Source organism: Caretta caretta, chromosome 10 (assembly GCF_965140235.1).
Source record: "Caretta caretta isolate rCarCar2 chromosome 10, rCarCar1.hap1, whole genome shotgun sequence".
Lineage (NCBI taxonomy): Eukaryota > Metazoa > Chordata > Testudines > Cheloniidae > Caretta > Caretta caretta.
This window is the reverse complement of record NC_134215.1, coordinates 11836522-11861069: the sequence shown is the minus strand read 5'-3', so window position 1 is coordinate 11861069 and position 24548 is coordinate 11836522. Positions and strand designations below refer to the sequence as shown.

General features: G+C 46.2%; 1 protein-coding gene across 4 annotated transcripts in view; it reads right to left on the bottom strand.

Moving 5' to 3' along the window:
- Positions 1-23994, bottom strand: part of MAD1L1 (mitotic arrest deficient 1 like 1) — a 563294-nt gene extending 539300 nt beyond the window's left edge. For 2 of the 4 annotated variants that reach the window (XM_048868281.2, XM_048868284.2), the window contains exons 1-9: positions 23887-23994; positions 20154-20316; positions 19101-19241; positions 17441-17620; positions 15824-15948; positions 15019-15100; positions 12563-12693; positions 10840-10954; positions 9774-9835 (exon numbers count right to left, since the gene is read on the bottom strand). In XM_048868281.2, the coding sequence (XP_048724238.1) occupies positions 9774-9835; positions 10840-10954; positions 12563-12693; positions 15019-15100; positions 15824-15948; positions 17441-17620; positions 19101-19241; positions 20154-20303 (986 nt within the window). In that variant the 5' untranslated portion in view covers positions 20304-20316; positions 23887-23994. The remainder of the gene's footprint in view (positions 1-9773; positions 9836-10839; positions 10955-12562; positions 12694-15018; positions 15101-15823; positions 15949-17440; positions 17621-19100; positions 19242-20153; positions 20317-23886) is intronic. The other 2 variants (XM_048868285.2, XM_048868283.2) reach the window with 2 other exon arrangements.
- Between the last annotated feature and the right edge of the window lie 554 nt (positions 23995-24548).

Sequence of the window (24548 nt, the reverse complement as noted above, 5' to 3'; positions counted from 1 at the left end):
TCCTCTTTGTTGGGGTTATACCAATAGTATACTTGTCACGTCCACCCTGGTGGCAGTGGATGGTGCGGTCATTATTAACCCGGGCTGTGATCAATCCAGTATGGATATTGTTGACTTGCTCATCATATGGTGTGTCTTGGGAAAATTTCTAATCTGGTGGAGCCCATCCTTCTCCAGGCAGCCCCCTTTTAGTTGCCTCTTATGACGTGCAGGAGCAGCAGTGGGCCTATTCTGTCCCTGGACCCACAGGGGAATACAAATGCTATATTTTATAGTTAACCAAAAGTGTGCATTCATGAGAAGAGAGAGCATAAAATGCTTATTCCATGGGGTTTTCAACTGAGTCTTTGTAAGTGCAAAGAGGTAACTTAACAAAAATAGTAGTGATAGTTTTTAAATTGTTCCCATACATGTTGTATTTGTTTTTCTTTTCTGTATCACCCAGGGAATTCCCACTGTGATGAGACAGCTTGTTGTAGGTGGGAAGCCTTGTCTACAGCAGGCAGGCAAGTTACAATATGTTTGCAGATCATAAATTACAATTAATTACAGATATACTACATGCATTATATTAAGTTTTCACATGCCACAACTGTAGTAACCTGTCTTCTTGCCCAATTAGAGCCACTTAGCTCTAAAACAAAGTGATCACCATGACCCCAACCAGAGAAAGAGGTCAAAGGAACACAGACATTGCCATTCAAGATCAGACCAGTGGTCCATTCTCTGACTGTAGCCCCCATCAGATGTTTCAGAGAGAGGTGCATTAATCCCTAAATGCATAATTATGAAATGATCAGCACCAAGGAGAAGTTTCTTCCCAACACAAAGCAGTTAGGGGTTGCATTAAACATGAGAGTTTATAGCACTTTTGTTAGTTTGGCCAAATAAACTGCAGATGGCCTCATTATCCACATAAACATCTAACCCTGTATTGAATCATGCAAAACTCTTGGTCTCAATATTTTGTGGCAATGAGTTCCACAGGTTAATTACACATTAATTACACATTTCTGCTTATTGATTTTCAATTTAGCTCTTCAGTTTTACTGAACTTCCCCTTGTTCTAGTTTTATTATGTCCTTGTGGAATTCCTCCATCTTTTCGTCTTGATTATCCTTAAAGGGTCAGGGATGCAACCCCATACTCTGAGTGTCCCTAGCCTCTGTTGCCTGAAGCTGGGAGTGGAGGACAGGGGATGTATCATTTGATGATTGTTTGTTCTGTTCATTCCCTCTGAAGCACCTAGCATTGGCCACTGTCAGGAGACTGGGCTAGATGGACCACTGGTCTGACCCAGCATGGCCATTCTTACGTTTTTCATTTTGTCTCAGAAAATGTTGCCACTTCATGGTTCATCCCATTTTCCAAACTATTAATGAATATATTAAACACTCCCCAACCTAGTACAATAACCTACTGTTACATTTTTTACCATGTAACAAAGTTGACTGTTTATTCCTATTCTTAACCAGTTTCTGAGGCACAAAAGTACTCTACCTTTTGCCTCAAATACATAGCTTCATGACAAAACTTGTTGTGAGGGACTTTGACAAAAGCTTTCAAGGTCCCTTTATTTATTAATTTGATGACATAAACATTCTAATAGTTTGAGGAAGCACAATTTTCCTTTACAGAAACCTTCTTCTTTCTATCATACATTAATTTAAGTACTATTCTTAAACCTACTGTTTTAATTGGTCTGTGAGGTCCAGGATAACCCCCTACACTTTCTTTAAAAACAAATACAATGGCTGCATTCCACCCCCTTCAGTACAGTTGATTATAATGAGATTGGTGCGCAGTGGATAGAAAGGAGAGAAACTGTTGGACTGTATTCTCAGATCGACAATGATTTTTCATCCAAAACTAAAATACAAACAAGATGCCACAATATTTTATATAAATATTATTATACACAAAATATTATCTACAATTTGTCCCAAAGGCAAAAAAGCACCAATAAACCTATATTACACTTTAATACTCCTCCTCGTACATTAAATACAGAAATAGAGTGGGATTTTCCTGATTAAATTTCAAAAATATTGCACAGATTATTTTTAAAGACAACATATAACCACAGGAGCTAGGCAGTTAAAGGAGAGAAGAGCCAAATACCGTGGAGTTTGGGTCAGTCACTAGAGGTAGCTGGCTTCCCAATCTCACATAAATGACAAGAGCCATAACTTGAAGCCAAATGGCAAGAAGATTAGGTAGACAGCACCACTAAACCTGAAGCGCACCTCTGGCTTAGCTGCTATGAGAGCTCAGCCAACGGGCAAGGTGCGCTGCCACTGAAATGCCACTAACCTGTGCCCACTATTAAACGTGCAGTGCAGTGGGAGTATGTTTTTTATAATTCCAAGGGCAGCTGCTACAATTTTGATTTGCTAGGCAGAACGTGATGGCATTCAGCTTTAGCAAAGTCATCAAATGAGCAGAATTATGCAGAAAAAAATGTATTTATTTTTACTGGCAGACACTTATTTTAGATGGACATTCATAGAAAGGTAGATGGACATTCATAGAAAGGTAGATTACTGCCTTGTGGGAGAGGAGGAGATTATGAGACTTCATTCATGGTTGCAAAGTACATTCTGAGCTTCGGATGGAAGAAATTTTAGTCTGGCCGAGTGTAATTACCAGGATTTAAAGTGAAAGATACCGAACTCCTATGCTCTCCTCCCTTCCCTACACTGCAAAAGAAACTCTAATCCACAATCAAGAAATCAGAAATCAAGAAACATGATTCCCTTTTCCTGCCTCCCGACTCCAAAAGGGGAACCTGGCTAGAAGGAATTCTGGTATTCAGTACTGCATCTGTGTAATTACAGATTACAACTGTGCTAACCAGTGTACTAAATAGAGACACCTGCCACTTAATTAGATCCTTTCTTAGAGGAAAATGCACACACCCACATACTTGCTCCTCTCCTTAATTCATTTCAGACATAGCAGAAAACTAGTCCCCAAGATCCGTCAGCCAGCCAGTACACAGATGTTTCAAGAAGAAAACCAGGTCAGGACTAATAGGTTCACTTCTTTGGCTCTAGGTGACAGGTCAGCAGCTGGCAGGCTCCACAGAAAGTGAAAATGCTCCTTAAGCACTGTCCTGAAATCCTATCAAATCTGTGCTTCTCTTTACACACTTGGACACCAAGCAGGCAAAGCAGCTCCTCCAGCCCTAATGCGATATCTCTGCTGAAACTAGCCAACCCTAGTCCTGTGATTTAAAGATCACAGGCTCTCTCCCAATTGCCTCATTTACTCAGTTAAACCAAGAATTCCTTCAGTACAAGAATAAATCCACTGATACCCCTTTCATTTAACTCAGAGGGCACCCTTGGCACACTAACAGAGTCATCACTACAGAAAGGGACATTCCAGTCCTAAATGTCTCTTGCAGAGAACATCGCTGCTGAATTAAACACCAGACACTGAGATGGGATGGCTTCAGCCCAAAGCAAATGCAAAGATTAGAAATGACGGGGATAATCAATCCCAAGACCTCCATGGGACATCATGCTCCAATGCTGACTGAGGCCTCCTCCTTCTCCTGGCTTTCAGTTTTTAAAAATTAGCTCTTCAACTCACCTGCACTCCTCTCCCTGACTCCCTTCATATGTTACTTGTCTTACACCATAAACATTTTGAGCAAAGACCTGTCTTCCTATGTATTTGTATAGATCAATGGGGCCCAAATTCTGACTGGGACCTCTGAGCATTATCACAGTATATTAAACACAACACAACACTTCTCATTTGATATAAATATACACCTCAGACCTCTCTACCCACAGTTTATCCCTCATCCCCTTTTGACTACACAAACAGGCTAGAACCTTTCTTCCTATGAAGAAAGATGGACGTTGCTCCTTCCAGAGTCAGCCAGGCATGGAGATAGAAAGGAGGAAAAGAATCCTGGAGAGCAACGCAAAACACTCCATTGCTCTCTGATTCCTGGGCTGAGCAAGCAGACTTCTCTCATAGGAGAGCAAAGCCCATGAAAGGAGGAACAACCAACCAACCCCATAGCAGTTCTGATAGCTGTGGGTCAGCCGCAGCTCTGAAACCTAGTTACCTAGAGAGAAGTTTGTATAAGCCTAAGCTATCCCCACTTCATCGCTCCAGTCAGTCCTCCAATGTCATAATCCTCCACAGCTTTAAGAGATTCGTTCTACTGCACAGAGACAGATCTGTAGGATTATCCTACCTGTGGTACTCAGATTTAGAAATCAGTGCCACCAATTTAAAAATAAAAAAGAACACAACTGTCTGTTTTTTTCTCTGCACCAGTTCTCTTCAAAGAGAAAGATTTCTGGAGTGATCAGAAGTTTATACTTCCTGTGGCTTCTCATCTGTGGGCACCCCTACCCCACCCCATCTGACTGTAGGGATGGGCATAATCTTCCAGGAGTCTTTCCAAACACTAATCTCCTGGTTTTGAGAACATACATGAGGTCACTTCAGAACTAACCATACCAGCAACAACAGATGGGAACATTTTAGTAGCCAGCCTATCTTGGGCTGTACCTCCTTTTTTAAACAAGCCACCTAAAGCAAATCATCCTTACTCTAGTGCTGAACTATTGCAACCAGCATTCTGGGGTGGATCTGGCAGTGAAAAGCACTAAGCTATGAGTGGTTTACCAGTAGTTGAAGATAACAGCAGCTGAACAGAGACAAGAAGAGGCAGGTACAAGAGTGAGCTGCAGATGAGCTATAAACTTATTTAGATTAGAACAGTGGTTTTCAATCTTTTTTAATTTGAGGACTCTAAAAAATTTCAAATGGAGGTACAGACCCCTTTGGAAATCTTAGACATAGTGTGCAGACACAGACTACAGCTTAAAAACCACTGATCTATGGTAACAACCACCTTTCATGGACCCCTTAGACATAGTCAGAGGGTTCCCAGGAGTCCACAGACCACAGGTTGAAAATTACTGGATTAGAAGATTTACAGGGCAGGAATCTTGTCTGTGTATTTGCCAAGTGCCGCATAGGCTCTGAGCATTACATAAACAAAGAACAATGGGAAGGAAAGAATGGCAGGTTGATTATATTAAAAACAACATTTCCCTCTTAAGGATGATTCTGTGGATAACAGTGAAGAAGAGAACTAGATTGAACAAGTCTGAAAAGAGAGAAAGGACAGGGAGTCAGGGAGAAAAAGAGGGTTGCTGAGATGGGTGAGAAAGATATGTACTGCACTCTGTCACTGGAGAAACTGTGTCTGAATCTCTGTTCACGTTCAGAATAGCTGCAAGAAACAGGAACTCTGCTAGACATACACACAGAGAAAATGATCACACTGGTGTGGTTTTAAAATAGATTTTAAAACATTTGATTTTAACAAGCCAACAACTTTAATTAGACTAATGCCTGACCTTTTTACGGTGCCCAATTGATGTTTGTACAGGAGTCAGAGCATACCAGAATGAAATCAATGTTTTTCTGATACAACAAGAGAAAGTGTGCCATCTAGTGGTGAGTTCCTCACACTGACATCAAAAATAACTGCACTTCTTTTTTACAAACCCAGAAAGCCTACTCCCTTCCAGAAACACTATTATTCTACAAAACTAATTTCTTGCCTGAGATTTGCAACATTTATTTACATTAGAAGGCGTCTCTGAGGTTATGGTGCCCTCTAGCAAAGGAAATATTCACTGAAGTCTATGAAAGTTTTGTACTGGTGCCCCTCACTAAGTCCTTCTCTGAAAATAACCAACCACCTGGTCACTCAATCCACAATGATCTGTGAAAATCTACTGTCATCAGTGTGCCACAGGGAGAGACACAGAATAAGAGGAACACACTTTACTGACACAGAACAATAGAATCACAGCTCATTCCTAGCAATCAGGAGTTACAATAGTTTATATCAGCCAGCAGTGCCTCTTCTAAAGCGAGTAGCCTGTAGAGCAAAATAAAGAGGCTAATACACTTAATACACAGCAAGTAGATTTATTCTGCAGATGAAAACTAATGTTGCAGAAGAACTGTAGATTTGAGATAACTGAAGGCTTAGCATCTCTGGGAATCCATGACAGGGTAAATATAAAGGCACTCACAAAATACTGACCGAGTTCCTGCAAACCCAAACTACACCACTCTTAACAAAGAAGCAGAGTCTAGTAAATTGGAAAGTGAACAGCATTAGGACATGAATATAGAGGAACCCTTGGTCAAATGCATATGAGACTGCAGACAGCTTCGTGATTTGGGTACAAGTGGAGCGTAACAGATAGAATGCCATGTACAATTTTATGATCTGGGTAAGGAGGGGCACAACTTATACGTCCATCATATTGGTAAACTGTTGAAGTTATGCTTGCATTATATATAGGGTATAATTAAAAATAGCATGTGCTGTTCTTACCACCATAAGAGTAGGAAGAACTTTGGAGAGGATGAAAAGGAGCAGGGGAAGGACAACACAAAACAATTCCAGGCTAGGCGACAATGTTAGCCAGTCTTCTACAATTTCTAATGTTTAGGCAAGGGAGCAATCACGGGTTTCAAAGAAGATGGAACTGATTCCCATCACCTGGTTGAGATGGCAACAATTCAGAACTTGTGGTCACTGGACTACAGTACAGAGAGCAACTTTTGAGTAAGGTATTTAGTTTTTGCACTTTTCATAGTTTATTTCCACCAAAGTTACAGCACTGAAAGACAACCACCAAATCTCTCATAAAACTCCCCAAAAAGATAAGCACAGAGATGTTTGGCCTTAACACTCCAAGAAGATGCCCCCTCCCCTTCCAAATACTATTACATAAAATTACACACCAAAAGCCCTGCTCATAAACTAATCTGACAGGGAACCTCCAGGGACCACGCAATCAGTGAACAAAAGCCATTGCGAGCAGACACAGAAGAGAAACCCTGAAGAACAGCGGGAGGAAATGAAAAACCATCTTCCCCAAAAGAGCCACAGGCTGCGCGCTCTTCCCCTGCATTCCATGTATAAGTGGAGAAACTAAGAAGAGGAGACAAAGGGACATAATGCATTCCCTTTCTTCCTGCTTCTCTAGTTATTAGCAGACAGACAGTACATTGCACTGGCTCTTTGGGATAACCATCCAACTGTTCCCATTCTCTCCTACTCACTGTCTAGCAATTAACTTTCCTCAAGCTTTCACAAGAGGTACGCTTCAGGAATATGATTGGGACAATGATCTCCCTTTATACTTGGTCTCATTTCCTGGCTGAAAATGATCATAATTCATACTGAAAGAAGCCTGGAAAAAAAAAGTAGCTCCAATTCCACTTGGTGCAATCACATGCAAAAGGTGATTTTCTTGAGAGCAATTTGTTCGTCTGTACAAAGAAACGCCCTTAATACTGCTAAACAATGCGGCACAATAAAAAACCTCACTAACACTTCTCATCGAATATTCTGACTTTAAATGAAGAGGTTATCAGACTTCAGCAGGAAGAGTCACTTGGTTCCATTTCCTTTCCACTGTGAAATTACCTCATTAAACCTTTAACAGCTTGAGGTAAGTAAAAGCTTCCATACCACTGTCTGGCAGAGAGAAAGTTTGCTGGGAAGAACTCAGTACTTCACTCTCCTGCAAGTCTGAACATATGAACTCTGAGCAGAGGCAGGAGACGGTCTCAGCATTGCTATCTACCTACGTGCATTAAGGAAAAGGTAGCTCACCACACACATTGGACAACACAAAGAATTATGAGAAAACTAAGAGGACATTGCTTGCGAGAGAACAGGGCCGGCTCTAGGATTTTTGCCACCCCAAGCAATAAAATTTTTGGCTGCCCCCGCTTTTTTTCATTCCCCCCCTGCCCCGCCCCTTCCCAACCGCTTTCCCAAATTCCCAGCCCCACCTTCTCTCCCAGACATGCCGCATTCCCCCCCCCCATTGCTTCCTGCAGCTCCTCCCCCCACCCCCAGAAACGCCCTGCCCTAGGTCATCTCCGCTCCACCTGCTCCCCTGAACACGCCGCCACTCCGCTTCTCCCCCTCCCTCTCAGTTGAGGGAGAGGCAGCACGTTCAGGGGAGCAGGCGGAGCGGAGGTGAGCGGGGCAGGGGGGAGGTAGAGGAACCGCTCCCCGCCCCAGCGCACCTCTGCTCCATCACCACTCGGTTTCCTCTCCCAGGCTTGCCGCACGCAACAGCTGTTTCGCGCGGCAAGCCTGGGAGGGAGGGGGGAGAAGCGGAGCGGCGGTGCACTCAGGGGAGCAGGCAGAGGCAGAGCGGAGGCGAGCTGGGGCACGTTTCTATAGGCAGCATGGCCAGCGCCGGAATGCCGCCCCTAGAAATGTGCCGCCCCAAGCACCTGCTTGTTTTGCTGGTGCCTAGTGCTGGCCCTGTGAGAGACAATCCTCTTTTACCTCAAGTAGCAGCGTACCCAATATAGAATCCCAAATCCAAACAAGACTAGGCCCAAAGTATGCCATCATTTTGCATGCAAAACTTCCAGTGTTTTTGTTTGTTATGCAGCTGCAATTGATGGGATAGGGACAGGGGCCCGAGTGGGGAAGTTTGATCTGGGGTAAAAGTTGCAGGTCAAGCCTAATTCTTGTCTAAAGCATAGCTCTCAATGCAAGGATGTACAAAGGAAAGCAGTTCTTTTGGGCAAAACACCTCCCTTCCCACCAATAAGCATAATCACACTTGAAACATTGAGAGAGCCACAGCCCTTGCAAAGGTGGCACCTGAGCATGGCCCTAATTTCGCAGATTACTTTTCTTGCAAAGCAGCAGCTATCCCTGGGAAGAAGATGCAACAAATACCACTCTTTGGTTACATCACAGACAAATTAGAAGAGCCAGAACTGTGATTTAGTTCAATGCTAAAAGATGTCAATCTCTGTATCTGTAGCAGCGGTTCTCAAACTGTGGGTTGGGACGCCAAAGTGGATGGCGTCCCAACTTAATAGGGTTGCCAGGGCAAGCATTACACTTGCTGGGACCCGGGGCTGAAGCTGCAGCCCGAGCTGCATCACCACGCAGGGTGGCAGGGCTCAGGCTGTGGCCCCCTCTCCTGCCACCCAGGGCAGCTGGGCTTGGGCTCTGCTCCCCCACCGACCCCACCCCAGGGTAACTTTGTTGTCAGAACGGGGTCGCGGTGCAATGAAGTTTGAGAACTCCTGATCTACAGTGTTACACGTCAGCCCTCTCTTTGACAAGTGTTACAATCATTTCACTGTCCCTAGAGAAATTTTCTCAGCACCAGAAGTGAAAAATGTTTATTACACCTCTACCATCATATAAAATACAGGATAATAAGAGAAAAAGCTGTTAAGTTAAGTTACTACTTTAGAAAACAACACAACAGGTCAGTCTAACGCAACATTCCTGAGATTTCATTACAGGAATTATATTTTCAATAATGCATCACAGGCTCATATATGTGACTTGCCGTACATCTCATGAAACGCTCCACTCTTAATATGGTCACACCAACTCAATTCCTTCTAAATATGAATGTAGTTGTACGCAAGAAGTTTAGAGAACTAAAAGCTGAACCAGCTTTCCACCCACCACAGTCTCAAATGGATCGGGTCAGGCTGTCAGTCACCAGTTCACAAATTAATCCCCAAAAGATACTCTTTGACTGTTTGTATTTAACAAGGCAAAATCATATATACTTCATAGCAGTGAGAGAGAGGAGTACCAACAGACAAGTTTGCACACGGGAGGACAGATAAGGTGGACAGCCTGACAAGCTTAAGCCATCAAGATCACTAAGAAGTAAAGCAAGTAGAACAGGTGGTTTAACTCCATCAGCACCTACCTGATATTTAAGCCAGTGCTCTCATCTAGTTTTTCCCAGCTTTTCAACTTTCCCAGAAGTTTCTAGGGAGGAAGAAAAAGAAGTCAATAAAGAAACCTAAATGAGTGTTCTTACATCTCAACTCCTATAGCTGCATTTTTCATTCCTTCCACCTTAGCCTTTTCCACTTTTTTTCCTGTGGACTTTATCATCTATGCATGGCCCAGTACTGCTGGAACATCATTCTGTGTACCCAAGACACTATTAACAGCAGCATTAATCTTCCCAACCACCACAGTTACATGGCACAATGTACCATTTCTGTGCCATCCATTATCTATCCTTGTGAATTAACCCCCATGCACCAGATCCTGTTACTACACAGACCAAAGAAATTAAAGCAGTATTCCAAACATGCCAGTTCTATACCAGCTGCTGTGCCCATTTCTCCTCCCCCACCAAAGGGATATGCATCACAACTCTCTATGCTTTCAGTACCAGATTGGATTGCCCAAGTCAGATCTAGCCCTTAGAACAGCTCTGCACCACAACAGTTTCCATGACCGGGTAATCATCTTGAAAAATCATTTTACCTTTGAGTAAAATGTGGGTGGGTGAAAGGGGTGATTCAGGCAACAGCAAAACAAAGAAATCAATTGTATTGATACAAGACTGTACAGTGGCCCCTTCTACCAGCAAAACTGATCTGAGGGTATGTTACAGGTTCCCATTATGTGTCTATCTTATACCAACACCTCTGGTAAGCATTGGGGAACCGAAAGGGCATTCATAGGTGGGGCAATGTGAAAGGGAGATGCCACAATGAAGATGCGCTGCTACTTAGAGAAGTCTTTAAGATGAACAATGGACAGACCTTTGTTTTTCTCTCATTATGAACACTCCCCTCATATGGGTATTCTACATCTTAGGCTACATCTTGGGGTTGGGCCAGCACGAACCACAAACCACAGCAATCACTGTCTGTACCCTCGCTATGTCTAGAGGAACTTAAGTTCCCTAAAAGACCACACAAGCAAGAGCAGTAGCCCCAGTTCTACTTATATAGCAAATGTTCTTGGCTCCTCACCTCATTCTCCAATTCGAGGTTCACTAGATCGGCCTGAACCTTCTCATAGCGCTCCAGTTTCCTCTGGAGACCTTCCACCTCCTCTCTGAGTAACCCATTGTTTTCCTTCATTTCCCTGAGAAAAAGAGAAAGGCCAAAGCCATTACAAAGCCACCACAACAACTCAATTCTCTTATGTGAACTCCTGGACACACACACACACACACGGAAGCATAAGGTATTAAAAAAGCCATTATGACACTGAGCCAAAGTGGTAACCTTCTATAACCTTTGCTACAAAGACAGGTTTCAGAGGAACAGCCGTGTTAGTCTGTATTTGCAAAAAGAAAAGGAGTACTTGTGGCACCTTAGAGACTAACCAATTTATTTGAGCATGAGCTTTCGTGAGCTACAGCTCACACAAGTACTCCTTTTCTTTGCTACAAAGTGACTGTTACACAGGAGGTAGCATTCACTGGGCTAAGTTTTCCCACTCCAAAATGCCCTGAGTTATGTCCAAACATATGAAAATGTCATACCTGCTTTACTGATTGTACAAAAACAGAATTTAAAGTAAACACAACAGCCTTGACATTATGATGCAAAGTCAATATGAATGCAGGTCTGGAACTCAGCAAGTAAGGAAACAGGCAAGAGTTAGTGCTCTTGTCCGTTTACAGATAGTAAGATTTCTTCAGCCCCGAGTTTATTTTAATATAGGTTTTGTGGGGGTACATTAGTCAGTCCAATGGTGTCAAAAATAAGACCACTAATCTTTCAATGTGCTTCTGTTTCCACTCTGCTATGACACATTTCACATTTCCAAACAGAGAGGATTGCATAGAGGCACCTGGAGAGTTTCCATGATAAATCGTCATTGAATGGTGGTAGTCCACATAAATCAAGAGCAAACTCAAAGGAGCCTGCTTAGACTCCAGTCTTCTAAATTGTGGTAAAGGAAAGTTGGCAAGATCAGATACTCGTGTACTTCAGACTTTTTGTTCATTTGTTTTCAGAGATTGAAATTAAACTCTCTCAGGATAACAGCATATCAAAGTAATGCCAGATTACTCCATAAACACAAGACAACCAAGTTTCAAAATTCATTAGTACTTTGGAAACCTACAGAACAGATTCTAAAAGAGGCAGCACCAGAGCAATTTATGAACTTCAGCAGCCAGTCTTTCAAAATGATACACTGGCACAAGAATGCTTTCAAAACATTAGTGGAAATGCTGACTGGCTGGTAACAAAATAAGAATTTAAAATCTTTGCCAAGATATTACAGGGATAGACATGTTAGAAATGTCGTGAGATTGAAGAGATAGCCCATCACAAATCCCATAAAGAAAGGATTTACTATCAGCAAGTACGTTTAGCATCAAATCCCTCTCCAATCTCCCCTTACTATGCACAACCTTCCCTTTGATCCAAGTTGAAGGTAAATGACCAATCCTCATTTCATGATCCCCTCACACTGTGCAAAAGGAGATTATCCAGAATCCTCCAAATCACAATAACTAGTAACCATTACAACACTGGCTCAACCTCATACACAGTAGATACAGAAGACCTTTAAACTTCCTTCCACAGCATTCTATTTGGAAATTTCCATTCTGTATAATGCACTGTATAATGCAAAGCCCCCGAGACAGAAAATGACAGCTATAGGAGGATGGATCACAGCAGAAGACAGCCATTTTTGACATATGCCCCATACTGAAGGCAGATCTTTCCTTCTCACCTGAAGTAGGCATTATCCTCCCTGAGCTGGAACAGTTCCCGCTCCATCTTTGGGAATCGGGCCAGCTCTGTTTTCATGTTCTTCACAATTGCAGCATCTTGTTCCTGCAGGGAGAGCTTCTGTTCCAGATCCTGGAAAGTAAGTGATGACATGAGAACAAGACGACAACTGAGTTTAGCTCAGGAAGGCTCAGAGCTACCTCTCCACCAGACTGCTAAACCTGTCCAAATCCTTTTCTCTCTAGCACTCTCTCTATCCTTACATTAACTCCAACATACATCAGAAATGGGTACTGTTAACATTTAAAAGGACATCTGCCCTCCCTTTTACACATCAATTTCCTATTTGTCAAGGAGTAATAAGCCAAAGGTCATCTCTTCTCACCTACCATAAGGTAATCTATGAGAGAAATTAGTACTCTGATGGACTTATTAGGAGTGGTCAGAACAGACACACACAATGGAGACAGGTTTCAGAGTACCAGCCGTGTTAGTCTGTATCCGCAAAAAGAACAGGAGTAATTGTGGCACCTTAGAGACTAACAAATTTAGCTTATGAGTAAATGAGAAGACATTCATTGGATAGAGAGATTCTGGGATGAGAACCACACCTTCTTCCCCACACATTGGTTTTTCCAATAAATAAGAGTTTATTTAGAGCAGTGCTGCAGTTTGTTGTCCTCTTTCCCCACCTCCACTTCCAGTCACTCTGCCTGCTGTAGAAGTTTCTCTTGACACATCCATAAAGAATTGGCAATGCTGCTGCCCTTCAATCTTGCTCTACCCAATGCCAACCAAAGGAAACTCCACAATCAGCATTCCCTCAAAGTCAAGTTTAATTCTCTCCATCTGTTTCTATCTCTACTGCCTCCTATCTCCACAGAAGAGAATCACTCCTAACTGGCCCAGAAGTTAGTTTGGCAGGACAGAGGGCATCTCCATACTTCCCCCAACAAGTCAACCTGCAATCAAAAGCATTGCAGCTAGCTGTACTTTGTATGCATATTAAAAAGAATACCCTGACTCCAATGGAAAGATTACCCCAGAACAGGAACTGAGCTCAGAGTTTCAAGGCTCACCATCTGCCATGAAAAAGCAAACATGTCTAGAAGTATTGTGCCAGAGCCCTGAGTGACCAGACAAGACCAGGCTGAGCTTGCATCCAAATAATCTGCTATATAACGATGCAAATCAGTTATCTACACAGAAGGGATCTGTACAGCTTCTGACCATTTGGACTCTGTGATACAGAAAAGACAAAAAATGTTATACAGTAAGTCCTCACTTAACGTTGTAGTTATGTTCCTGAAAAATGCTACTTTAAGCGAAATGATGTTAAGTTCATCCAATTTCCCCGTAAGAATTAATGTAAATTTGGGGGGGGGAGGGGGGGTGTTAAGGTTCCAAGGAAATTTGTTTAGTCAGAAAAAAGACTATTTTTATATACACACACACACTACACCTTTTAAACAAACAATTTAATACTGTACACAGCAATGATGATTGTGAAGCTTGGTTGAGGTAGTGGAGTCTCAGGGTGGAAGAGGGTAGGTTATTTCCCAGGGAATGTCTTACTGCTAAATGAAGAACTAGCTCTCAGCTGAGCCCTCAAGAGTTAACACATTGTTCTTAATGTAGCTTCACGTGGCAGAGAGAGACACAGACACACTGTGTGTGTGTGTGTGTGTGTGTGTGTGTGTGTGTGTGTGAGTGACAGACAGACACACACACACACACCATGTATGAGACAGCGAGCCATGCATTGCCCCTTTAAGTATGCTGACCCCACTCTAAGTACACTGACTTTTTAAGTAGATCAGCAACTGAGACAGCAACTGCTGCCAGCAAACTCCATCCATCCTGAGCCCTGTCGTGTCCCCCTTGCTCTGTGGAGAAGGGGTACAGGAGCTGCTGCTCCTGCCCTCCGAGGCAGAGGGCAGGAGCAGCACACAGCAGTGGGGGGAGGGACAGTTGAACTGGCCAACAATTGATAGCCTGCTGGGTGGCTGTCGCACAGGGAATTTAGGGGAGCTGATGTGGGGCTGCTGGTCCACCCTGGTTCCAAGCCCCCACCAGCTAGCTCCAACAGACTGCTCTTTCTGTAAGCAGTGGACAAAGCAGGCGGCTGCCAAACAACATTCTAAGGGAGCATTGCGCAACTTTAAACGAGCATGTTCTCTAATTGATCAGCGGCATAACAACGAAACAACATTAACTGGGATGATGTTAAGTGAGGAGTTACTGTACAAGTGCTGAATATTATAGACTGTGTAATCCACCCTTCTAATTTCTGTGCCTTGACATCTGAATTTAGGCAACTTCAGCTCTACCCACCTAACAAGCAAGGCATTTATATGACAGAGTGGCTCTCAGTTTCTGTAAAGGTAAATCTTCCCAATACTTTTTGTATGTAAAAATGAAAAGTAGACATTCAGCATGGGTCTCACACACTCTCACCTTAATTTTCTGCTCATGTTCTGCCAACAGAGACTGGCTTGCTTGCAGCAACTGGATTTGTTGGTTGGCCTCCTGACATTTTCTGTTTTAAGTAGACATAAGAGACAAATTTACATACAAGAATCACTTGATGGGAACTATCTATTATAGATATAGAGGTATATTGGAGACACACACTTATTCAAGTGTCATTTACCACCACAACCAAGGACTGTTGTGGTGTAAAAGCAAGAACTGCCCCGCAGGACCTTTCTTTAATTTAATTTAAAGTTCTGGAGCAACTGAGACATTCACTGTGGAGACAGATTACCTCTACTTAGGAAAGCAGAAATATTCATTCTTCTAAAAAAATACTGACTCCATATATCCATAGAGATCCTCACGATCAAGTTACCCCATGGCCACACCAACAAATACACGAGTACATTACATAAAGAAAGAGTCATTTAAACCTTGATCCTAAAAAGGAGTGTTGGTACATGGAGCTGAAAGAGGAGGATGCAGCAGGCAGACACACACCTCATCAGATCTTCTAATCACCCCTCAACTACACATAGTACAAAATCAAGTATCAACATGAATATGAGAAGTAAGGGCGGTTTTAAGCTTGGATGCTTTTTTATGAAGGTAGAATTAAATTGCTGCTCAGCGCTAGTTTCCGGCAAATTTTATAACCTACACATCCAGATCAAAAAAGCCCTTTGAACAGCAAAAATAAAAAAGCTGTTGAACGTTTTCTGAATGGCAGCAGCTGCAGAAGACTGAAGATTTCTTTTTTCCTGGCAGTTGTTAATCCCCTACTCACTGGTGTTGCACATCCAGCTGTTCCATCAGCTCCTGCTTCTGAGATTCCTGGCTTGTCATTTGCATCTCCTGATTCATTAAACTCCACTGCAACTCAGATATTTTCCCTTTCAATACGCTGATCATCTGGATTCACAGAAAGAAGAGGAAGAATAAACAACAAACAAATAGACCATTGGACCTCCAGGCTGAACATTATGGAATGCAAACTGCTGAGATATAACAACTGACTAATGTGAAACACTGAATCTAGAAATAATTCACAATAAGACCTGCAAACCCACCTCAGAACAAAGTCAAAGAAAATTCTTTGCTCTCTTTCGTCTGCCCTGCCACCCAAATTGACATTTCCATTATTCATTAAGTGTATGACCTCAAACTGGTATGCAAAAAAGCAAACCTCAAAGCCAGAACCTATGCTCACAAGAGGATGTGTCCTACTGTTGACAATTATCCCATCATCACCATATCCACATGCTCCTAAGCAATGGGTTTTCAAAATAGAGACCCAAAAATTTTCAACCAGTCAAGTAATAGCAAAGATAAGCCCTCAGTAGGGGTCTAGCTACCATGGTGATTGGCACAAAGAAGTATGGCTAAGACAGTAATCACAGCAGCATTTGCCATTACACCTTTACTAAGCTACTAGACTCAGCTCTCACTCTCAGACTTACTCGGAATACACACACAGAGGGACAAACATCAGTACTGCCAAGTCTGAAATAAACTAGTTGACTGACGAACCTTATATGGCAAATATAGACAGCAAAGCAGAGGAAGGAACTTCACAAAGTTGAAGAATAAGCCACATTGGCTCGAATAACCATTATTCGCCTGACCCTCATACCTCACTCCCACCTTTAGCATTCTGAAACGTATTGGATCGCACCCAAAATGTGTTAGATGCATTAAAGAGACAAGATCCCTGTCCCAAATTTTACCAATGTGGGGATAAAGGTGGCATAGAAATAGGTCAGCTGCGTTTATTATTGGGTTAGTTTTTCTTCCAACCTCCAACAGTCTTCCTATTTTTATTGCCACAAATTCCAATTGGCAAGTTAAATCCACTCATTTGAACCCCCCCTCATGGTCCCCAAATCCCTAAATTTTGGGTGCTTAGCTAACAAATGCTAGTAAAGGAAGTTGCCATTTAAGACATATTTGGAAGATGTCTCCTCTAGGTAGTTTGGTCCGACCTAAATCTCAGCTCCGCTAACTCTCCTGCTTGTTTCCTTCACTCCCTTGGCTCCCTCTCATCTTATCACTCCCTTCATTGCTTTCCCCCACTCTCCACATCATGACTTCTATCCTGATTTCCCCCATGCCCAGAACACTCTCCCTGCCCTTGCCCTCCAACTGTCTTTCTCCTCCAAATCCACCTCTCCAAGCAATGTCGTCTCATATTCCCCATATTCACCACTCTCGAACTGTTATCCCGTCTCCTGTCCTGTTTAGACTGTAAGCTCTTTGGAGTAGAGGACACATCTCATCTCTGTTTGTTAATCACTGTGTACACTGTGGTTCTAATTGTTGTAACAAGAGTGGATTGCTTCAACTCCATGTGACCCTCAAAGTCACCTAGAGCACTGGGTGAAATAAGAAATTGCTGTGCTCTTACTTCATTAGCTTCAGCCAGTTTGCTCTCCTTCTCCTGCAGCTTCTTGCTCACAGTCTCCATGCTCTTCTTAAAGGATTTATTCATCTCCATTTGTTCCTTCAGTTTAGCCTCAGCCTCCACTTCCTTTTCCTGATAGTGCTTTATGCGTGTGAGGAGCTCCTGGTTACGGTCAACCTCTCGCTAGGGAAGGGAAAATGTAAAGGGACTTCATAAAGAAGAAAGAGCCATAACGGTGAAGACATTGTCCTTTCCTCTTTGCCCCTTTCCTCACTATACGTCCCACAGGCAACCCTACCAACCAATGCTTTTCAGAGCCAAGCTCTTTTACCCCCTCGCTAGCAAAGCTAGTATCTCACTGGCAGCTTCTCAATGACCAGGGAATGAAGCCAGGAAATTACCAGACAGATTCCAAGCACTTCTTGAACTGATGTATGGACGTTAGCACACAGAGTTGGCTTCATGGTTTGCACAGCATAATTTACATTGGCTCAAACATGAAAACCCTGGATACATCAATTACCCTTTCACAAGAAGTTTATTTCACTGAGCCTGGGACCTTGATATCTGGAGTAACAAGACAAGTTTCTCTGTGAAATTTCTATTTGCATAAGAGCATTTTAAGTCTAAAATATTTTAATCTTAAATAAGTCAACTTTAATCATACAACATAAACAACCAGTGCAACGAAACCACCAACATATGGGGGCAGATTTAGGGGTTTTTTCAGCCATATTTATTTATTTTATTGGCACTCTGACAGCATTTCCCATGCCATTTCAAGTTCATTTCTAACTCAAATTGATTAGCACTTATTGAAAAATGTAAAGCAAATTGCTCTGCTAATCAAAGCAAATCGGGCCACAGATTTACATACTAAGCAAAGATTATGCAAAGCAACGCACGGTTCCTGAAACCTTTATCCACATGACTCATGAAACGCTGAATTTGAGCAGGGTAATTACCACACTGCTGGATTAGTGCTGCTCCCTTTTTGTACCAGTATTTTAAGGGTTTCTGTGACTGACTCAGCTAGATTCAGGTTTGAACTGTTCTTGGCTTAATCCCAAGATCGACTGACTTGAGGCAGAACCAGGAATTTACTCAGTGACCCACCATTTCACAGCTACAGAGTAAATCTGTCTCCCAGCATCCTTATAATACTTTGCTGGATTGACTTTTTTTTTTTTTTTTTTTTAGCAGCTGAACTTCGGAGAGATGCTAAGAGCTTTATAGGATGACAAAGCCCACAAACTCTGCTGCTTATTTTAGCGACATAGCTAAGCAAACACATTTGGGCACACAACCAGAAGGCAACGAAACTATTAATCACTGACTAGAGCTCAGTGTCTTATCAATGCAGCTTCTCTTGTATTGCAGTCGCATGACTGGTGTTATCATTCCAGTCAAACATACCAAATGTTTGCAATTGTGCCAAATGAAGTTTAAACGCTTCTGGAAGAAACAAGGTTTAATGCAGCAGACCTGAATCTCCTTTTGTTTTATACTGATGAGCAACAGAGTGCTCAATCAATAAATGTACAGAATATCTGGTGGTCAGATCAATATCAGACTATTTGTCAGCCATGCAACAAAGTTTTAATGATCTCAAGATGCTCTGACTGAAGCCTTGGCTGTCAGACAGCACGAATGCCGTACCCACCTCGTAGCTCCTAGCATTAGTATTAGCTGCCTTCTCCAACTCAATGCGAGCTCTTTTGTGGCTCAGCTCCATCTGCATCTTCTCCCGTTCCACTTGCAGGAGCTGAGATTTGGAACGGATTTGACCAGCTTCTTCCTCCAGCTGATCAGTTTCCATGTGAAGAGAGACACAAAAAACATACAATCAGCAGAAAAGCAATAATATTTTGCCTTTCTATAATACCCTCCAGCTTCGGCTTTCAAATTACTTTACAAACTTTGATATATTGAAGACTCCACAACCAACTGTGTCACACAAATAAAAGAGTAAGGAGTTTAAAATATTATAGTCAGAACTTTAAATGCAATGGAAATTAAAATAAATATGGCAAACCCTTACTTTACACTCAGAGACATAACCAGAGATCCATAACAAAGCTACAGAAGCTAAGAACTTTAAGGGAGATTTGTCTAAGATATCTTAGGTATTGCTGAAATGCCCATCACCATAGTATCCATAAAGACTGGTTTAGTAAATTAGACATTTACACTTCCAGGGCTACAATTCTGGCCCAGATAGAGGTCCTCAATGGAATGAATTTGGTGATCTCAATTCAGCCCTCAGAGTCACTATCATAAACACACCACCGATAGTTTAGCCCAGCTGACAGTATGTTTTCAAGAGAGAGCTAGGCAAGGCAGGAAAACTTGTCCAACACCGCAAGCAAGCCATCAGTTAAGCTCAGTCGTGGGGCAGGATGAAGGGAAATCGCAATACAGATGCCTGAGTTGGCCTACAGATAACTTAAAGGGGAAGAATTCAAGGGAGCCCCTTGATTAACCAGGACAAAGAGTCAGGCCCATAACTCACTTTTTTTTTTTTTTAAATGAAAGGAATGAAGAGTTTTATTTTGGGTGCAAATTATCTCCCTCATTGACAATGTAGGGACAGCAATGTAAGAAGGGACAAGCCCCATCTCCTAACTAAAACAAATCTCCAGGCCGAAGATCAAATGAAATCTAAACTCTTGACTGCAGTGACACTACAGCTGTCAGCAAGCCAGGGATGCCTCACCTGCACCCTCTGCTGGTACTGCATATGCAAGGTACTTTGAAATGATCCTGGTGTGGCTGGACCAGATGCCCCCTCCACACGCTGTGAAATGAAGTTGTTGAAAGATCTCAGGGTGGAGAACACAGTTGTATTATCCTCCAGGTTCTCCATGGTGAACTCTCTGCTGTAAACACACACACACAAAGCCAAAAGTGACACATCCAGGACAGCTTACAGTCTTATTCACTGCTGTAACCTAGGGAAGGCATACTCCTTCCTTCAAGTCACTCTGGAGCAGAGTTTCTCAAATGCGGCCACCAGGGCCATATGCAGCCACCAGCGGATTTTTTTTCCAGCTACAACAGCCTCCAAAGCATGGGGGGTGGGGAGGAGCCAAACAGATTGTGGGGGCAAAGCAGCAATTCCTCCTTGCAGCGCCCAGCTGTTGCTCCTGAACAACTGTTACGAAGGGCAGCAAGTTGTACCACCTTGGTGTTTGCGCTGGCACTGCCAGTGGGGATCGGGGTACCCTGCACAGCACAGCCTCCTCGGGGGGCCCCGGCAGTGCGTCTGGAGACATGGTGTGCACAGTGCTGGAGGTAGCTGCAGCTTTCAGTTGCTGGAGTGCTTCCCCCAGGCAGCTCCCCCACTCCTTCCCAGTCAGGCACAGGGAACCGGGGACTCTACAGGCAGCTGGTGACTTCCTGACCCACCTTCCCTGAGAAGGGGGCAGCTCTCACTAAAGGGCCATGGGAGGCAGGGACAGAAAGACAGATTTGTAGGAGCAGCCACTAGCAAGAGTTGGTGGCCACACTCTGAGGCCACCAACAAATTTTTTGTGAGAACCCCTGCTCTGGAGTCCACATTCTTCCCACATGCATAGGGCCCTACCAAATTCACAGCCGTGAAAAACAAGTCACGGACCGTGAAATCTGGCTATTGTAGGGGGATCATGGTATTGCCACCCTTACTTCTGCGCTGCCTTCAGAGCAGTAGCTGCCGGCTGGGCATCCAGCTCTAAAGGCAGCATTACCACCAGCAGCGGCTCAGACGTGAGGGTGGCATGGTATGGGGGGCATCACTTTTTGAGAGGGGGGCAGGGACAGCCTTATAGGTGGGCAACGTGATCGGGGGTGTGATGGTCACCCACTCACCCCATACAAACAGCCAGCCCAAGGCCCCTTTAACACCCAACCACTTGGGAGGAGCAGAGGTGGGGGCGCCCTGACCAGGGGCTCCTACTTTGCACCAGGCTCCAGCTGCCAGCCCCGGCCAGGCAGTGGAGGGACAGGAACTTCCTCTTCCCCTGCACGGGCCGCTCCTGGGGCCAAGTCAGACCCACCTCCGGTGGTGGCACAGAAGTAAGGGTGGCCATAACATACCATGGCACCCCCTTTTCTGCACTGCTGCTGGCGGCGCCTCTGCCTTCAGAACAGGGCTCCCAGCCAGCAGCCGCCGCTCTCCAGCTGCCCATCTCTGAAGGCAGCATCACCACCAGCAGCAGTGCACAAGTAAGAGTGGCAATATCACGACACCCCTACAGTAGCCTTGTGACCCTCCCACAACCCCTTTTTGGGTCAGGACCCCCAGTTACAACCATGTGAAATTTCAGATTTAAAAATCTGAAACTGTGAAATTTAAGATTTTAAAAATCCTCTGACCATGAAATTTACCAAAATGGACCGTGAATTTGGTAGAGCCCTGCACATACAGCATGCAAAACCAAAACTGTCAGCTGCAGTAAAAGTGAGGGAGCCAAAACCCACACGCTGCTGCCCAGAGGGAGGAGCACATTGGTGGCGGGGCCCTGAGCTACTGGCCCGGGGGTTCAGAGGTGGAGGGCAAGGTCCTGTGCTGGAACTCCTTGCCAGAGGATGTTGTGAAGGCCAAGACCATAGCAGGGTTCAAAAAAGAACTAGATAAATTCATGGAGGATCGGTCTATCAATAGCTCTTAGCCAGGGTGGTCAGGGATAGTGTCCCTAGCCTGCGTTTGCCAGAAGCTGGGAATGAGCCATAGGGAATGGATCACTTGATGATTCCCTGTTCTGTTCATTCTCTCTGGGGCACCTGGCGTTGGCCACTGTCGGCAGACAGGATACTGGGCTAGATGGATCCTTGGCCTGATGCACTATGGCCGTTCTTATGCTGCCCTAGGGGAAGGGGCACACTAGTGGCAGGGCCCTGTGCTACTTCCCCAGGGGGGTTCAGTATCAGGGGGCATGGTCCTGGGCTGCTACCCGGGAGGGGTCAGTATCGGGGAGCAGGGCCCTCTGCTAATGTCCCTGGAGGTTCAGGTTTCAGAGTAGCAGCCGTGTTAGTCTGCATCCGTATAAAGAACGGGAGGACTTGTAGCACCTTAGAGACTAACAAATTTATGAGAGCACAAGCTTTCGTGGGCTACAGCCCACTTCATCGGATGCATCCTGTGTCTGGGGACGGGGCCCTGTGCGGCTGCTGCTGTCGGCCCCCCCGGGGGGGTGGGGGTTCTGGGGGGGCGGGGCCCTGTGCTGCTGCTGGGCCCCCCCGGGGGGGTGGGGGTTCTGGGGGGGCGGGGCTCTGTGCTGCTGCTGCTGCCGCCGCCGCTGCCCCCCCATGGGGGTGGGGGTTCTGGGGGGGCGGGGCCCTGTGCTGCTGCTGCCGCCCCCCCGGGAGGGTGGGGGTTCTGGGGGGGCGGGGCTCTGTGCTGCTGCCGCCGCCGCTGCCCCCCCCATGGGGGTGGGGGTTCTGGGGGGACGGGGCCCTGTGCTGCTGCTGCCGCCGCCCCCCCGGGAGGGTGGGGGTTCTGGGGGGGCGGGGCTCTGTGCTGCTGCCGCCGCCGCTGCCCCCCCCATGGGGGTGGGGGTTCTGGGGGGACGGGGCCCTGTGCTGCTGCTGCTGCCGCCCCCCCGGGAGGGTGGGGGTTCTGGGGGGGCGGGGCTCTGTGCTGCTGCCGCCGCCGCTGCCCCCCCCATGGGGGTGGGGGTTCTGGGGGGACGGGGCCCTGTGCTGCTGCTGCTGCCGCCCCCCCGGGAGGGTGGGGGTTCTGGGGGGGCGGGGCTCTGTGCTGCTGCCGCCGCCGCTGCCCCCCCCATGGGGGTGGGGGTTCTGGGGGGACGGGGCCCTGTGCTGCTGCTGCTGCCGCCCCCCCGGGAGGGTGGGGGTTCTGGGGGGGGGCTCTGTGCTGCTGCTGGCCCCCCCATGGGGGTGGGGGTTCTGGGGGGGCGGGGCCCTGTGCTGCTGCTGGCCCCCCCCGAGGGGATGGGGGCCCTGTGGGGGCGGGGCCCTGTGCTGCTGCTGCTGCCGCCCCCCCGGGAGGGTGGGGGTTCTGGGGGGGCGGGGCTCTGTGCTGCTGCCGCCGCCGCTGCCCCCCCCATGGGGGTGGGGGTTCTGGGGGGACGGGGCCCTGTACTGCTCCTGCCGCCCCCCCGGGGGGTGGGGGTTCTGGGGGGGGGGCTCTGTGCTGCTGCTGGCCCCCCCATGGGGGTGGGGGTTCTGGGGGGGCGGGGCCCTGTGCTGCTGCTGGCCCCCCCCCGAGGGGATGGGGGCCCTGTGGGGGCGGGGCCCTGTGCTGCTGCTGCTGCCGCCCCCCCGGGAGGTGGGGGTTCTGGGGGGGCGGGGCCCTGTGCTGCTGCTGCTGCCCGGGCGGGGGATCTCTGCGGGAAGAAGGGCCTCGGCCTGCCACAGGGCGGGAGGGGGCGGCCAGTCCCGCTTCCGCCCTGGGGGCGAGGCCCGCGGGGGAGGGGGGGGGGGCAGCGCGGGCCTCTCACACTCACCCGCCGCAGCTGGCTCCCTTGCTCCGGCTTGGATCTCCCTCCTCGTCCTGCACCGAGATCTCACGAGAACTCGCGCCCAGCTCCCGCGACACCAGCCCGCCCCCTTGCCGTAATGCTGGGATTGTACTTGTATCCTCGCTTGTAGCGCCTCCGTTCTCCTCCTACCGTAATGCTGGGAGCACGCGTGAAACTCCTATGTCCCCAGCGCGGTAAACCAGTGAGTGTCATGGCAACGTTGTGCATGGGAGACCTGCCACTTTCTTGGGGAGTGGAAGGCTGATTTTCTGATTCAGACCCTGGACTGGGGTTTGGGAGACCTGGGCTCCAGTCTCCGCTTTGCCGCGTGAGCTTGCTCACTCTGTGCTCCAGTGGGATATTTCCTCGCTCCCCTCCTTCGGTTGTTTAGACTCTGTCAGCTTTTCCCAGTAGGGACTGTCGCCCACTCTGTACATACAGTGCCTAGCCCCCTGGGACCTGGACTTCCTTTAGGGCCTCTAAGCGCTAGTGCAACACACATGTTTAACAACAAGAGTCATTCTACGAGGGGCCAGAAAGGGCATGAAGCCCCCCTGCAAGGTACCATCCCTTCTCCAACAAGGCAAAAGGCACCACGCTACAGGAGTTGGGCTGCCAACGTGCCATAGGGAGAGCGAGTAACGCAC